The following is a 15,553-nucleotide window of genomic DNA, read 5'->3' on the forward strand; positions in this document are numbered from 1 at the left end:
TTCTATGGTCCGTATGCATAATAGGAGGCGCATCTTCGATGGCTCCCCTGAGGGCTTAATATGAGCATTCGACACTCTTGACAGATGCTCGTCTTTGTCCGGATTGATGCTGAACTAAACAACTCGAGGTACCGTATCACTAGGTCGCCAGCACTCAACGTCGAGGCTATGCTGAAACGGCCGTAAGCTGTCTAGTGTTTGTTCGAGTTGTGGCTCGATTGTCGTCGTAGTGAGCCTCGACACATCAAGCCGAGGCGTTTTGAGACAAGTGACTGGTCCTGCGCCCAATCAACGAACTCTCAATAGGAGCAGCTGAAAATATTGGATGTCTTTCGACGCCGCAATGCTAGGGAAGTGTATTCTGCCTGCGCCCGACTAAGACGTTCGTTCGTGAGGCTGACCTGCTAAGCGGAAGCCCCCCCTGCCGCTTTGCCGGTGCTATTGTCTTGATGTATCGCAACCATGAGTATCTACCGCCATCATGATGTTATTTCTTTGCATTAATCGCTGTTCGTGAACCTTGCACAATGAGCACCGACACTCCAAAATCGCCGCGACTGAGAGAGGACGGTGTAATTGGCTTCGCCGATGCGCCGTACCCGCGCGAACCCAGCCATGCTACCGTCGACGCTGCAGAACTGGTCCGCGATGCCACCGTCGGCAGCGCCATGGAGCCTGCGCGAGTGTATGTCTTTGCTTTTGGGAGCGAGGACAATACACCAGCTCCGCGAATAGAGAACCGCCCACTGCCGAAGGTACACCTTAGCGGCTGGAGAAAGCACGCCCACTCAGGAATCACCCTTTTCGCCATGACGGTGCCGTGGATCAGCGGGATGATAGTTTCGTGGATGCCTCTGACGAGAATCAGCCTTCGCGAAGCAACTGGCGAAGTGTAAGTGCGCCCAACGCAGCGTCGCCGCTCCAGTGTTGCACAGTACTCAGCGTCTTAGCCTGGTGAACATAATTGCCAGCACCATCGAGGTATCCGCCATCGCTATAGTCATCATCACCATAACCTTGCGGACCTGGTTGGACCCGTCGTTCGCATCTCGGCCAGCCTGCGGCAGCCCCGTCGCGGCCATGATCCTTATTCTGTTTCTGGTGATGGATCCCCTGGTTACGGGGGGCGTCGTCTGGGCACGAGTCAATATGGTGCCTTGCCAAAAGGGCTCGGGAAGCGCTCAGTGCCGCGTTGGCGATGACCTTCTCCGAGCGATCGGTGCCTTTAGAGCCATCGGAGTGTATGACCTCTTTTTTACCTTCAACACTATTTATTATGGAGTATTTCACGCGCTAATTTCCTTCTAGATTTGGAACCTTCTGCCTTGGTTGCTTAATAGCCAACCAGGTATCAAAAGCAATGGAACACGGGCTGCTGCGGCGGCGCCAAAAGTGGCAAGTTTGACAGAACTTAATATACAAACCATTTATGCTTATTAATGGTCTGGCTGATCGATTGCTATCGTGAAGTGGCCAAATCATCCAGTGATACTCTCGGAAACTCAAGTGCTTCATTTAGTTGGGTATCTTTGATCGTGGTCCCTCTCCTCTTGGGTCTGCTCGACTCGAGCGCTGTCAAACAATCTAAGCAGATCACCGCTGAGAAGGTATCTACGTATGGTCCGAGTCTCAATATCTGTTGGTCATGACCTTGTCAAAATCCAAGTAAGCCCGAAGGCTTATGGGGTATCATCTATAATGGAAACCTACATGTACGGGATAGGCATCTGGTCTTGGATCAGCCTCCAATGGACCAGATCTTGAGTCCAGATTCGTCAAAGACCCTTTGGGCATTGGGCAAAGACTTGGACTCGCCAAAGTCATCTTCAATTTCTTGAACGGATGGTGCTCCCCATCCCCCAGAGCACGTCGCTGCGACTGACCCGCTCGAGTGAAGAATGGTGCTGCCGACGGGAGACTCGTGAGCCTTCCAGTCCCATGTCGGCTCTACGATGCCAAAGCTACTGCCGACGTCTTCCCATACTACGACGGAGCCATCCTTGGATCCAGCCCAGACCTCGAAAAACGACGAGTCGCCATGTTGGTCGCCCTGGAAGACGTCGCAGGAAAGCTTCTGCTGTGTTGACGCGTCTCGGCCGTTGAGCACGCTGAGGAGTCTGCCCGAGCCGCGAATGTCATAGACAAGAAGGCCCGTAGACTGGCGTTCGTTGACAACTAGATATCGACCACAGGGGCTCCAACGTACTTGGACTATGCCTTGGCCACCAATTTCCGCGGCGCCATCCATGTCGTCTGTGTTGGAGACGGACCAGTTAGCGACGGCCTTGTCCGTACGATGAAGGTCATATAGCCCGACCCATCTCGTCCACATGCCTGCAGCGACAATGGAGCCGCCGCTGCTTTCCGTTGGAGATGCAGCAAGGGCCGACACGGTGCCCTTCATCCCGATGCCGCTGCCCTTGGCGATGTGTCGCTTAGAGGGGATGGTGGGGATGGTGAGTAACGGGCCGTCTGAGCCGTGGCGCGACATGTCAAAGTAGTCGAGGCGGTTCGTAGAGCCGCACAGGAAATGCGTTCCGGGATGCTCCCATAGCATCGACGACGGCGTGATGTATTCCTCCGTCTCGTGGCGGATGAGCTTGTAAGATGCCAGCGGCGTGGCAGGCCCATCCTCGCGGGGGAAGAGATGATACAAGTGGAGGGGGTGGTCACGGCAGCCGACGAGGGCTGTTTGAGTGGCGGCCTCAGTGAGGGAGAAGTACGGCGCCGGGACGATGGTCTGGGTAGGTTCGGGGAGGAAGACGGTGGACTGGGCAGCGAGACTGCGTGGCCTGGAGGATGAGTCGAGAAGGTCGCTGGGGAGAACAAAGGTAGATATGGAGTTGAACGAGGACGAGGCTACGAGCGAGGTCCCGTCGGCGGTCCATTGGGCGGAGGTGTAGAATTCTCGTGGACTGGAGCTGGCGTGGTCCTGGGCATCATGTCTCGGCCGAGCGATGACGTTTCCGGCTAGTAGATGAACGGCTGGGGCGGTTTGATGCTGGGAGATGGCATTGGCGTCGGCACCTGCAGGGCGGTTGTGGTCACAGTCAGGGTCATCCATGGTGCGATGCGAGGTTGAGATGGTGATGTGCGCCGTGAGTGGATGAGAACTTTTGGGTCGAGAGGGCGGTTAGATGTGGCTCTAGCTTGGCGGTCCATCTTTTTGCGTGGGTTGGCTCTCACAAATTGCACGAGTGCCGATTCTGGATACGAGTAAGGATGGCGTAGCATTGCAGCTGAAACGAACCAGCCGAATGTCTCTCAATCTAAAAGATGGTTCGCGTATTCAGCCCCGGATACGGTGTTGCGGCGAGGTTGCGAAGGGCAAGCTAATCGTTTACCGTATTCCATGCGACTTCGTATTCCCGCCAGCGACGTCATGGATGGAGACGCCAAGACGTGTGTTGGGGGAGCGGGTGCCTGTGCAGCGCCCAGCGCCCACCCACATGCCCGCTAAAACGAGTGGGCAGCATACCCAGCTCCAGTGGAAAGACACCTGCACCTCCCTCTAGAACTTCTGTGCTGGCTCGTCCAAGCGCTGGTGGCTTGGCAGGCTGACAAAAGCCGACTCCCCGGTCGCATGGCCAATGAGTGTGGCTCATGCTAATGTGTGCTAATGACCCCCCCGGGCTACAGTGGGTTGGCTGCCCAGCTCCCTCTCGACTCTCACCTGGATTCATCACTCTCACCACCCAAGCCGTTCTCCCCAGCCAAACAACACAGCTCACGCTCGCCCACACTAAAGCCAGGCTCATATCGACATCACTATGATTACCTCTTAGCCTCGCTTCACCGTCTGTTGCTCATTGCGGCAACTCGCAGCCTCCCGCTGCTATTCACTATTTACCAACTCACCACTCCCTCGCCCGCGTGCCCGTGTCGCTGCTCTCGCGACAGCCTCGCCAACCGTCCACCCCCCACACAACATACGTCACCTCCGTCCCAGCACGCGCCGCTTCTCGCCCTCTATTCTTTTCTTACCCGCACCCGAGTTGGGGCCCCCGAGTCCCTAATCTCGTGATTCTTGACGATCCCTCTTGACCACCGGCAGAGCCGCAACATCCACCTGGTTCAGAACTGTGCCCTGCCTAATTCCCATGACATCCGCAAGCATGGACGTCTTCGCCATCGATGACCAATGCGAGCGGCTCAAGACGCCTTCGTACCTTGAGCTCATCGTTTCCATGTATGAGGCCCCTGGCCGCAGCTAGGCCTGCTGTGAAAACTCGACATGAATGCTGATGATGTTGCAGAATCCTCTTGCTCGGTATTCTCGTCTCTTACCTCCCCCAGCACTACCGCATCATCTCGCGGGGCACGTCAGAGGGCATCTCTCCCTACTTCGTCCTGCTCGGCACCACTTCCGCCACTGCCGGCTTCGCCAACATCCTAACCGTCCCGCCGTCGCGTGTTGCCATCGGCTGTTGCAAGGATCTCGGTGCCTTTGAATGCACTGCTGGATTGCTCGGTGTTTTCCAGCTCGGCGCCCAATGGGTCTGCTTCAGTCTGATGTACGCGGCCCCCCCCACTTCACCGTGGCTCATTTGTATCTCTAGCTAACTCGGTCGCAGACTCGTCCTCTTCCTGATCTTCTTCCGTTATAGGCAAGCGAATGTTCCCCCAGAGGAGCTCCGTGGTGATGCGCCCAAGTGGCAGACGGCCGTCATGGTCGGCCTGGTCTGCGTCCTGCATGGCCTGATTGTCATCATTATCACGGGTGTCTTTTTCATCGCCCTTCCTGATCACCTCCTCTTCTGGGCGAACTTCCTCGGCATCATGGCCACCGCCCTTGCGGCCGTACAGTACGTGCCGCAGATCTGGATGACGTACCACTTGAAACATGTGGGAAGTTTGAGCATTCCCATGATGTGCATCCAAACCCCCGGTGGCTTCCTGTTTGCTGCAAGCCTGTTTGCTCGCTTGGGATGGGAAGGATGGAGCACTTGGGTCATCTATCTGATCACGGCAACGATGCAGGGCACGGTGCTGAGCATGGGCGTGTACTACGAGCTTGCCGCGCGCCGACAGGACACCCACAGCAACGGATTCGCAAGCACCACCCCACAGTCGCCCGTCCAGTACTCGAGCATGCCCCGGAGACCGTCGGCCAGCCGGACCTACTCGGAGGGCTGGGAGCGTGGTCTGCCGGGACCGTTTACAGGTCACCCGGAGCGGTACGCAGAGACAGAGGAGGATTTGGATGACATCCAGGAACGTGAGGAGCGGGCGATTGAGAGGGAGAACCAGCCACTGTTGAGACCCGGAGGCATTGGCAACCCTCACCGGAACTACGACTCAACAAGGGACTGATTTCGTCCGAAAGGGCGATGGTCGAGGAACGAGAAGCATCCGATATCCTGGGACATTGATGGTGATTGATTATTTTAACAAGAGTAGGGTTGCATTCAAAGGTGTACTTCGTACTGTCGACGTTTATGTTCAGGCAAGTCACAGATCATTATTACCAAGTCCATTGGAATCGAGTTTGGGGGGCCTTGTGATGACCCGACAGAGGTTCCTTATTAGCGAGCCCGGAGATTGATGAACGATGAGCCATGGCTCGCTTGGCTGCCTGGAGATGTACGAAGTACCCACCACCATCGACAACGCCCGTCTGGGGAGTCATGATGGCTGCTGCTGGCCCGTGAGGGATCCACTCCATGACAGGACCCCCGCAGATATCTGGACTCAAAGGGTTTGAGAAGCCCGCTCCATATCCTGTTAGCCAGCAAATCGAAATGCTTATTGAAAGTGAGTGAGCGGCACAATGGCTGTTGAAGTGGGTGGCAGCGCAGCTGATGACTCCCATGGCCCCCCCGAAAGCCCACGGGCCCCCCCGAACGCTCCGGGATCCGTGGCTGGAGGGCACCGTGTGGGATGCGCTCGCGTCGTGATTGGCCGTGTGTGGGCTCGCTCCACGGAGGTACGGGGACGGCACGGGGGAGGATGATTCATCGCGGGTCATGGCTTGGGGCATGTTTAGTTATCTGCTTTATCCCTACTTATCTGCGAGCCCTCGGATCATCACCACCGCCAACTTTAATTCCTCCTTCCCCTAAATCCCCTGAGCATCCTGCGTCGCCATTTTTACTTGGACTGTAGACTGGCTGCCGGGCTTCTCTGAGGACCATCGCTTGCTCTGTTTCCTGGAAGCCTCGTCTCCTAATTCCTCCTGTATCCGTTACCAGCTCGTCCCACTCGCCCACCCCGCAATCCACTCCTCCGCTCCTCCACTCCATCCCCTACCGCCATCGCCATCATGGCCATCTACAGCGCCGTCCCGCCGCCCGCGGACCACGCCCCAGCGGCGAACACCACGACGCCGCCGCCGATTGTCCAGTCTCCGTCGACTCCCGTGACGAACGGCGCCATCGACATCGATGCCTGGACCGTCTCCGCCCTGCAATCCCTCCGCGTGTCGCCCGTGGCCCGCGGCACCGGCTCCCCGCTTGCCATCCCCATTGACCTGGACGTCAAGGTGAAGCAGACGGCGTCTGTTGTCGTCCGCAATGTTGGGTTCGGCGGGGATGACTCGTCGTCTCCCCCGCGGCGGCCGTTGTCCCGGCGGGATAGTCAGCGCACGCGCGACATGGTGATGAAGGGCAAGGAGGGAAGCCGTCAGCGGAGGCGCTGGGAGAATGGTACAGAACGATTCCATCCCTGATCCCCTTCCTTTTCCTCTTATGCTGATCACTTGTCGACCCCGCGATAGATCGCCTCATGCACGTCCCCAACGTCCAGCCCCCGCAGCCGGTCGACTGGGAAGTCCACCCCACGCACCCCATCCACCGCGTGCCGTACCAGCTGGCCCAGTTCTGGGACCGCGGCGTACGCCAGCACGTCGAGGACAAGACGGTCCGTCTGCAGGCCTCCCGCAAGCAGCAGCAGCTCCAGCGCGGCAGCGCCACCGGTCTCGGCGCCGGCGAGGTCCCGCGCGACCTACGCGAGGCCGCCAAGCGCACCCCCGTCGTGCGCACCTGGGTGCGAGCCCTCGAGGAGCCCGTGAGGCAGTATCTGTGCGAGCAGGCCCCGCGTCAGGAGCCCGAGGTCGAGGCCGAACCCGATGCCGATGTCGACAGCGCCGCTGAGGAGATGGACTCGGACGACGAGGAGATTGTCTTTGTTGGCAGGAACGGCGCCATGCGGGAGCTGCAGGAGAAGCGCGCGCGGTGGAAGAAGGCCCGCAGGGAGGTGTCCCAGGAGACGGTCGACTCGGGCATGGTGTTTGACTCGTTCGGCACCGACGAGAGCGCCGCTTACAAGTGAGTTTTCCCCCTTCGTCCTCCAGAAAACTGACGTTCTAGAACCCCTCGCTGACGCAAGACACAGGCGCTGGCTCACCCACTCCATCTCCGACTACTACGGCCTCGAGTCCCGCTCCGTCACCATTGCCAATCCGTCCCGCCGCGTGGTATACGTGGGAGTGAAGCAAGTACACCCGCAAGCGGCACCGCCCGGGCGGACGCTACCTCGGCCACTCTGGGAGCTATGTTGAACAGCGTTGTAGTTTGGTGAAGCTTGTTTTCTAGACCCGGCTGCCAGAAACGTCAGCTTTATACATAGACGATAGACGGCGGGAATGGGACTGGAAATACAAGTGCAGACTGGCAACCGTTCATGATTGTCCACTGGTCTTCTAGAAGATGTAGGGACTAGACGCCTTCAAAAAACTGGATAGCTCAGGCCCTCACCATTCTCGTCGGTGGTAGTAGACATATGACTGTCAAGACAAGTGTCGGCTATAAACCACGGTAGCTATGGCAGACAGGCTCGCGTCGCAGGGATCGGAATTAACGCACAGGGAAAGAGAAGCCCAGTGTCAAGGCAGGGCCTCACTCCGTGTCCGGAGCGACGATCCACTATTCCGGCCTCCGTTCCGAACAGAATCCGGCGTACTCCGCTCCGAACCTGTGGATCGTCTCCGCAAAGCCGTGTTGTAATCTTCAGGTATATTTTACATGTTTGATCAAACCAAGTCCTTCCTACCAACATTTGACTAGGATCGGGCCTTGATATGACTGATGGGATTCTCAGCCTCACCCCTTGTCCAGCTGCCGACTAACATTCGCCAGAACCCTGTTGCCTCCCATCATCTGACCATACTTCAACACCCTCTCCTCACACGATGCTGCCAAGAAGCGGACCATTCCCAAGTCTCCGTATTCAGTGACGAGCAGCCCTTCGAGGACCTGCGATGCGATAATGTTCATCCCAGCACGTCGTAGAAAAAGCCCCCATTCCGTATCCTCGGCGTTGACGAGGTGCGCAAACTGCAAAGACTCTGCGGCGAATCTCGACATCAGGGCCAATGTCCATTTGCCTAAGGTTTCTTCGGCTCCGTGGATGAGCTCTGTGGTGACGCCAGCTTGGAGAGAAGTTGTGAATCGTACAAAGTCGGCATAGGCGGTCATGTCGGAAGCGCTCGGCGTGCCGACGTATTCTCCCTGCGGGTTCCCCTCTGAGACGATGATGTAAAGAGATTCGTACTTTTCGCTTACTCGCTGGACTTGGCTGCGCAGTGGTGTGGGTGAGTTTGAGCCTGGAAGGGGTTTCTGCTTCACCTTGAGCATCGTTGTAAGTATGATTCCTGCACTTGGCGACAGGGCAATATCGGCTTCAGACGATAGGATAGATTTGACTTCTTGACGTTGGGTTGAGCCAGGGGACCATTTAGTTTCGTTGTACTGTGAGAAGTCCTTGTCTATCAGCTCTACTTGAGGCCATGTCTTCTCGATGTAGCACAAGACGGTTCGATTTAGACTCATGGATACCACGAAACGGCACTTTTCGAATGGAATGCAAAACGTCGGGACTGGCGCCTTGGGAATATTGGGGTCGGTGTCATCTTGCAAGTTCTGTCGCAGACTAGTCGGAGCGAGATGCTTTGAGACGTCTTCGCTGACGGGTCTGGCGTGTTGTGGAAAGTCCTCTGAGAGCTTGAATCTTTTAGGACGTCGAAGTTGAATGAAGCTTGACAAAAGCTTGCTTGTGGCACTCGAGTCGTTTGTATGTGGTAAGAGGTTATTGGATCTTATTATCGCCTTCTTTCTCGATGATTGAGCAATCGGAAGATGGGCCTTCCACCACGCGTCTAGAGAACCCTGCTGGTCGTTGGCAGACGAAGTTTTGGCCGAAGACGCCACTGAAATTGGTGCACAGCTCGTATCTTCAACAAGTGATGTGTCGGGTTCGATCTCTTCGTCGTCAAAGATACGAAGGATCGACAAATTCGTGGTCTTCGAAACGTAATCCCCACTGCCAAGACGGGGGATCTCGATCATAAGGTAGTGCCGACTTGCTGAACTCAGAGGTTCCAGGGATTCAACCGAAGACACTCGACCAGTTCCAGGTGGTATCGGCGTCCACTTCAACGAAGTTCCCAGCTGTGCAAGCGAGCTGGCTGGGGGAAGCTGGAAGGCGATTGGCATTGCTCTCTTTATCCACTTGAATTGAGCCCCGGGACTTGATAGATGATCCTTCCATTCAGGTTCCGGGTGATCGAAGCTGAGAGTAGGCACTTGCACTCTCAGGAATGAGTCGGTTGGGTTAAGCCGTTCGTCTTCCAGCCTCCGTACTGTACGTTCGTGGCCGGAGTCTATGATAGCTTCCATTGCCTCGTCGAAAAATCCGTGGGCGGCGCCTGTGGGCTGTAACTCTATCTCTTCAGTGTCGAGGCTGCTCTCTCCTACAGCATCCGTAAAGGAGTTGCTGGGTTCGAGTTGAAATGGACTGGAGATTACTAGCGGGACATCAAGCTTGAGGGTTGACTTCTTGCAACGCGGCGACCCAAAGCATTGAAGCTCATTTGGTGGGGAGGACGAGCGTGATGAAGAGAATGGTGCCACGGGTTCGGAGTCCACACATCCATTTTGAAGGTCCTTCTGCAGTTTCGCGACGGGAGAATTCAGAGGGCTGCTTGGCTCCGATGTCAAATCGATAATGGTGACACAGCGACTTGGGACAAAGGGATCATCCAAGCTTGAAGATGGAGAAAGAGGAGGTGACACAGGTTCTAGGTAGACTCTCGGTTGCTACAGAAGTCAGCGAGAGAATTCTTGAGCGTGAATGATAGCCACTTGCCCTGTTCAGTCCCAAAGCCTCCCCGCTCAGCCATGTCGTCTGAGCTACAGTCGTGTCCTCTGCGATACGCACCAATTGTTTCGCCGCATCGGACACTTCAATGTTCTTACGATTGATTTCTCGAAGGGCCAACATCTGCCACCTCGAAGAGGCGGAGGAGAACTCCAATCCTTGATCCTTGTCGGTATTGACTGGGCTCAGGGGGAGCCACTCGTTCAGCACATTGCAGAAGCGTTTCGAGTAAATATCGTCCAAGAATTGTTGAGTATCTTTCTTGATATCAAATCCGAGATCTAATGGCTCTGGAGAAATCCGCAACTCTCTGAAGGTCCGAAAGGCTGCAGGGTCAATAAATGAAGCTGAGATGGTAGGATCTGGGGGTGAACATGGGCTAGCCAACATCGGTTCTGGGCCATCAATGAGATCCAAGTCGATTTCTGTAAATGGGAGATGCGTAGCGACGAGGCCAGGCTGGTGGATCAATCCATCCGACTCTACCTGTTGGATCGTCTCTCTCATGTCACGGATTTGGTCTTGGAATCGATATGGAGCGCCTCGGTGGTCACGGAAACATTGCTGGGCGAGGGCGTATTCGGCCGCACTTCTACTTTCTGCATCGCTTTCCTTGCCCATGGCAACAGGGAAACCGTCGGCGATAAGGAGCAATCACAGAAGTCGACATTGAAAGGGCGCGAGAAGATTGAAGAACTTACACTTGAAAGCGAAGCCCTCCAAAGGTGGCCATTCTCCAGTGGCCACCCCAATCCCATCGGAATCCTGAGGCAAAAATGGTGCATCAAGTTGGTATCCACTGTCTCCCCAGCTCCTTCCTGTCATTTGTGACAGACAGATAAGTTGGTATCCAGAGGCAGGTACACTGCGTCGTAGTTTCTCTCTCAACGACCTATCAAGCACTCCCATTCTCGGTCCCGTGACGTGCCTGGATTGCCGGCTGTAACATCCTCAGGGACCGGGTTATCTCCACAGGCAGATTTCAGGACCGCATGGAATTATCCCGTAAGGTCATGCAGGCCGGGTTGTGAACCGATTACCCGAGTCTAGAAAAAACGTAAGGCTGTTGGACACACAAGATGCAGGTTCCATGATACAGAACAAATAATGGAATCGACCCTGGCACTTCGACCCCGCTAAAGAGCCTAAGGGTCAGTGCTAACAGCGGAGGAGTCGGCAATTTTTAGCGCCAACGCCCCACTGCGCACGCTGCTTCGTCCTAACTCCGGCGTCATTGACGCACCTCAACTTTCGAGCAGCCTAGGGCGTGAAGCTCCTAGACTTGCTCTCGTCAGGAGCAACCCTCACCAACTCCTCACCTCCATCCTCCACCTTCCGCTCTCCGCCTGCGTACTGCCGCTGGATAAAGAATCATGGCGTACGTCGCGCCCATACACAGAGCTACCAGCATCCGGCATGCGCTGCGGGCCAAGCTTCTCTCGCCCGATATCGACGACCTCGTCATTGCGTAAGCCACGTCCGCCGCAATGATGCCCGAGAGATACTGATGAAGCCCGACAGCAAGACAAACCGTCTCGAAGTATGGCGCCTCGCCGAGGATGGTATGACATGCATCCACACGAAGCTGATCCACGGCACGATATCCATGCTGCAGCGTCTGCAGCCGAAAGGCACCGAGACCGATCTCCTCTTCGTCGGCACCGATCGATTACAATACTTTAACCTGGTTTGGAATCCCGAGACGAACCAGCTTGACACGATCGATCGCGTGGTCGAGGACAACTCAGAGCCATACATGCGCCACTCCCAGAGCCAGAACAAATGTTTGGTGGATCCGACTGGACGTTTCCTGGCCATGCACCTTTGGGAGGGAGTGCTGAACGTGTTTCGGCTGCCAACACGCAAAGGCTCTACGACTAGGTTGGAGGCTCTGGACCAAGTCCGGTTAACGGAGCTATGGATGAAGGCTAGCACGTTCATCCACAGCCGCACCGGGCACCCGAAGATTGCCTTCCTATACAAGGCGAATTTGGATCAGGAGGAGGCTCGAGTCGCCATTTACAGGCTGACCAAGGATGACAAGGGCGGAGAAGTCTCCAAGTTTGATCCGTATAGGGATCGAGAACTCGATATCGTCATTCCCGACCCTTACGCATCCATGTTGATCCCGATCCCGGTCGATGAAGAGAAACGATACCATGTACGAAACAACGAAGGGGCTAAGGCTCACCTGGGCGGCCTTCTCGTTGTCGGAGAAACTCTCTTAACGTACTTTGACAGCTTGACGTACATGAGTGTGTCATCTGGCCTCAAGGACCCCAAGATCTTTGTGGCATGGGCCGAATACGACGGCACCCATTACTTTCTGGCAGATGATTACGGTCGCCTCGACATGCTCACCATCGAAACAACAGTTGAGGCTACCGGTGTTGTGGTGACGGGAATGACACTTTCACCTCTAAAGTTCCAGGACTCCATTGCAATCACTTCAAGAGCATCCAGTCTAGTTTATATGGGCAACAATACCCTCTTTGTGGCTTCACATCATGGCGACTCGCAGTTATTCCAAGTCGACCCTGAATCCAGCACGATCATGTTGATAAAGTCACTCTCCAACAACGCTCCGATCATGGACTTTTCGATCATGGACATGGGCAACAGAGAAGGGGATTCCCAGGCCGGGAATGCCTTTTCCTCGGGTCAGTCCAGGATCGTTGCAGGCTGCGGTGCATACCGAGATGGAACCCTCCGAAGTATTCGGAGCGGCGTTGGTCTGGAAGATAGGGGGATCTTGGACGAGTTGGATGGGACGAGGGCCTTATTCACACTGCACTCCTACGGGTCTGACCTGGTCGATACCCTAGTCATCGCGTCCATTGCCGAGACTAGAATCTTCAGCTTCGATACTGAAGGCGGCATTGAAGAGGTGTACTCGTTCCAGGGCATGGTTCAGGATACTGAGACTCTATTGGCCATGAACCTGCCTAATGGGCAGGTACTACAGATCATCCCAAAGGCCGTCCTTTTACTGGATCCTGAGAGTGGTGTTACTGTTAGCTCATGGAGCACCCCTCCTGGAAAGTCCATCACCAGAGCATCTGCAAATAGCAAATGGGCCTTGCTATCAGTTGATGGCACCACGTTGGTATCCCTGAATCTGCTGCAAAATCTCTCTACCCGTTCCCAGGAGGCCCAGCATTACTCTACCTCTGGGCAACCGGATCAAATATCTTGCATCCATGCGGCTCGCGATCCGCCAGATTTGGGCGTGGTTGGCTGGTGGTCGACAGGTCGAATATCCTTGATTGATATGGCTTCCTTGGATCCCCTCCATGGGGAATCTATGAGACAAACCGAGGATAGCGCCACTGTGCCACGAGATATTGCGCTCGTTCAGCTCCATCCTCCAGAAACTGCCGGCCCAACCCTGCTGATCGCCATGGAGGACGGCAATGTCGTCACTTTTAACGTCTCCACCAAGGGATTTGCCGTCTCTGGTCGGAAAAGTGTCACGTTGGGAAGCAACCCAGCCCGGTTACACATTCTACCACAAGAAGATGGCACCTCCAATGTGTTTGCAACCACTGAACATGCAAGTCTCATCTACAGTGCCGAGGGCCGGATAGTATACTCTGCGACCACCGCCGACGACGCCACATTCGTCGCTCCCTTCGACTCGCACGCTTTCCCCGACTCCATTGTCTTATCTACAGATGACCATGTCAGAATTTGTCATGTCGACAAGGAACGGCTCACCCACGTGAAAGCGTTGCCGATGAAAGAAACCGTGAGAAGGGTGGCATACTCTCCAGGCCTCAAGGCCTTCGGTTTGGGCTGCATCAAGAAGGAGCTCGACGGAAATCAAGAGAATATCACAAGTTCTTTTAAGCTTGTTGACGAAATCATCTTCCAGGAGCTGGGGAAGCCATTTGTGCTGAATGCCAGTTCCCTTGAGATGGTGGAGTGCGTGATTCGCGCGGAGTTGCCTGACGTTAGCGGCAACCCAGCAGAGAGGTTCATCGTTGGAACAAGCTTCATCAACGACGGCGAAGTTAAAGAGGCGGGAGAGTCCCAAGGTCGAATTTTAGTCCTTGGTGTTGATGAGAATCGACAGGTCTACCAGATCGTATCCCACAACCTGAAGGGTTCATGTCGCTGCTTGCGGATGATGGACGACTATGTTGTGGCAGGCCTGTCGAAGACGGTCATTGTTTACAAATACGTTCAAGAGACGAGCAGTTCTGGGTCCCTACAGAAACTCGCGGCTTATCGTCCCGCGGCGTACCCGATAGATCTGGACATCTCAGGCAACATGATTGGTGTTGTTGACTTGATGCAATCCCTATCATTAGTCGAGTTTGTTCCGCCGCAAGACGGAAACAAGGCTAAGCTTGAAGAGCGCGCGCGTCATTATGATCTTGGATGGGCAACTTCTGTCTGTAATTTGGATGACGAAAGGTGGCTAGAGGCAGATGCGCAGGGTAACCTCATCGTTCTTCACCGGAACGCGGATGCTCCCACAGAACAGGACCGGAGTCGGTTGGAGGTGACGAGCGAGATCAACATTGGCGAACAAATCAACCAAATTCGGAAATTGCATGTTCCGGTCAACAAAAGCTCGGTCGTCTCTCCAAGAGCCTTCTTAGGATCGGTAAGCAATTCATATCTTGTTGAAAACAGAAGGTCATGACACTAACAGATGCCAGGCCGAAGGCTCTCTCTATCTGTACGGGGACATTTCACCGCAATACCAAGATCTTTTGATGACGTTCCAATCGAAGCTGGAGCAGTACATTAACGTACCCGGAAACATTGCCTTTAAAGATTGGCGTTCGTTCCGAAATGAGGCGCGGGAAAGCGATGGCCCGTACCGCTTCATAGACGGCGAGATGGTGGAAAGATTTTTGGACATGGATGAGGGGAAGCAGGAGTTAGTATGCGAAGGCCTGGGACCTAGTGTCGAAGACATGCGAAACGTGGTTGAGGAGTTACGAAGGATGCATTGAGACGGAGTGTTGGAGGCGTTGATTGCCATGGTGGCTATTTTGGGCTTGTTGTCACGGAGCTGGCGCCCTGGCCCTGATCCCAGCATCCACTCGCCCTGGCTGGACGTAAAGGACGAAAGGGTCGACGGCTATTGGTCAGAATGGGCTCGCACACAGGAACTCAGGTGCAACACCAATTGAGCCGTATTATAGAGATGATGATGTCGGAAATGTTTAGGATGCATAGAGTACAATGATGCAATGTAGAATAACAGTTCTTTTGCTCGCCAATCCACCGATGCAGCGTCTTGGTTGCTCAACAGCGAATGAATCAGCGGATGCCGTCAAGGGCCCAGATCCCGGGAGAGTTCGGAAGCCCCACCCGAAATCGACCGGACCAATCACGGGCAATCAATTTCGGAGCTTGAAGCTGATTTGCAGCCTCAGGCCGCACTTTTCACCCAAAACTTTCGGCAAAGCATCATCAGCCGATACCACCAAGGAAAAGACCT

At 55.2% G+C, this 15,553-nt stretch overlaps 7 protein-coding genes across 7 annotated transcripts; 4 read left to right on the top strand and 3 right to left on the bottom strand.

Annotated features, from left to right (window-relative positions):
* The first annotated feature begins 412 nt into the window (after positions 1 to 412).
* Positions 413 to 1,678, top strand: BGZ61DRAFT_554481 (uncharacterized protein). Its single transcript, XM_046255583.1, has 2 exons — positions 413 to 892; positions 951 to 1,678. Exons 1-2 carry the CDS (start codon positions 528 to 530, stop codon positions 1,306 to 1,308), a joined length of 723 nt encoding a protein of 240 aa, XP_046111325.1. The 5' UTR covers positions 413 to 527; the 3' UTR covers positions 1,309 to 1,678.
* On the bottom strand, positions 1,260 to 3,306 carry BGZ61DRAFT_442188 (WD repeat-containing protein 79). The gene is made up of 2 exons (XM_046244690.1): positions 1,711 to 3,306; positions 1,260 to 1,628 (listed from the first exon to the last, which is right to left on the bottom strand). Exon 1 carries the CDS (start codon positions 3,062 to 3,064, stop codon positions 1,739 to 1,741), a length of 1,326 nt encoding a protein of 441 aa, XP_046111326.1. The 5' UTR covers positions 3,065 to 3,306; the 3' UTR covers positions 1,260 to 1,628; positions 1,711 to 1,738.
* An 809-nt stretch (positions 3,307 to 4,115) lies between these two features.
* On the top strand, positions 4,116 to 5,313 carry BGZ61DRAFT_490168 (uncharacterized protein; the record flags this gene model as incomplete). Its single annotated transcript, XM_046250302.1, has 3 exons — positions 4,116 to 4,189; positions 4,257 to 4,514; positions 4,575 to 5,313. 3 exons carry the CDS (start codon positions 4,116 to 4,118, stop codon positions 5,311 to 5,313), a joined length of 1,071 nt encoding a protein of 356 aa, XP_046111327.1.
* Positions 5,314 to 5,389: 76 nt separating this feature from the next.
* Positions 5,390 to 6,121, bottom strand: BGZ61DRAFT_96143 (uncharacterized protein). Its single transcript, XM_046257270.1, has one exon. It carries the CDS (start codon positions 5,978 to 5,980, stop codon positions 5,465 to 5,467), a length of 516 nt encoding a protein of 171 aa, XP_046111328.1. The 5' UTR covers positions 5,981 to 6,121; the 3' UTR covers positions 5,390 to 5,464.
* A 141-nt stretch (positions 6,122 to 6,262) lies between these two features.
* On the top strand, positions 6,263 to 7,498 carry BGZ61DRAFT_341031 (R3H-associated N-terminal domain-containing protein; the record flags this gene model as incomplete). Its single annotated transcript, XM_046239369.1, has 3 exons — positions 6,263 to 6,644; positions 6,716 to 7,265; positions 7,333 to 7,498. 3 exons carry the CDS (start codon positions 6,263 to 6,265, stop codon positions 7,496 to 7,498), a joined length of 1,098 nt encoding a protein of 365 aa, XP_046111329.1.
* Positions 7,499 to 8,039: 541 nt separating this feature from the next.
* Positions 8,040 to 10,716, bottom strand: BGZ61DRAFT_341108 (uncharacterized protein; the record flags this gene model as incomplete). The annotated part of the gene is made up of 2 exons (XM_046239376.1): positions 8,040 to 10,024; positions 10,080 to 10,716. The coding sequence occupies 2 exons, from the start codon at positions 10,714 to 10,716 to the stop codon at positions 8,040 to 8,042; spliced, it is 2,622 nt and encodes an 873-aa protein (XP_046111330.1).
* Positions 10,717 to 11,333: 617 nt separating this feature from the next.
* BGZ61DRAFT_411343 (mono-functional DNA-alkylating methyl methanesulfonate N-term-domain-containing protein) lies at positions 11,334 to 15,332 on the top strand. The gene is made up of 3 exons (XM_046243261.1): positions 11,334 to 11,563; positions 11,617 to 14,707; positions 14,763 to 15,332. Exons 1-3 carry the CDS (start codon positions 11,469 to 11,471, stop codon positions 15,060 to 15,062), a joined length of 3,486 nt encoding a protein of 1,161 aa, XP_046111331.1. The 5' UTR covers positions 11,334 to 11,468; the 3' UTR covers positions 15,063 to 15,332.
* Positions 15,333 to 15,553: the final 221 nt, after the last annotated feature.

The sequence above is a fragment of the Ilyonectria robusta genome, assembly GCF_021365365.1.
Source record: "Ilyonectria robusta strain PMI_751 chromosome Unknown BGZ61scaffold_2, whole genome shotgun sequence".
Classification (NCBI taxonomy): Eukaryota; Fungi; Ascomycota; class Sordariomycetes; order Hypocreales; family Nectriaceae; genus Ilyonectria; species Ilyonectria robusta.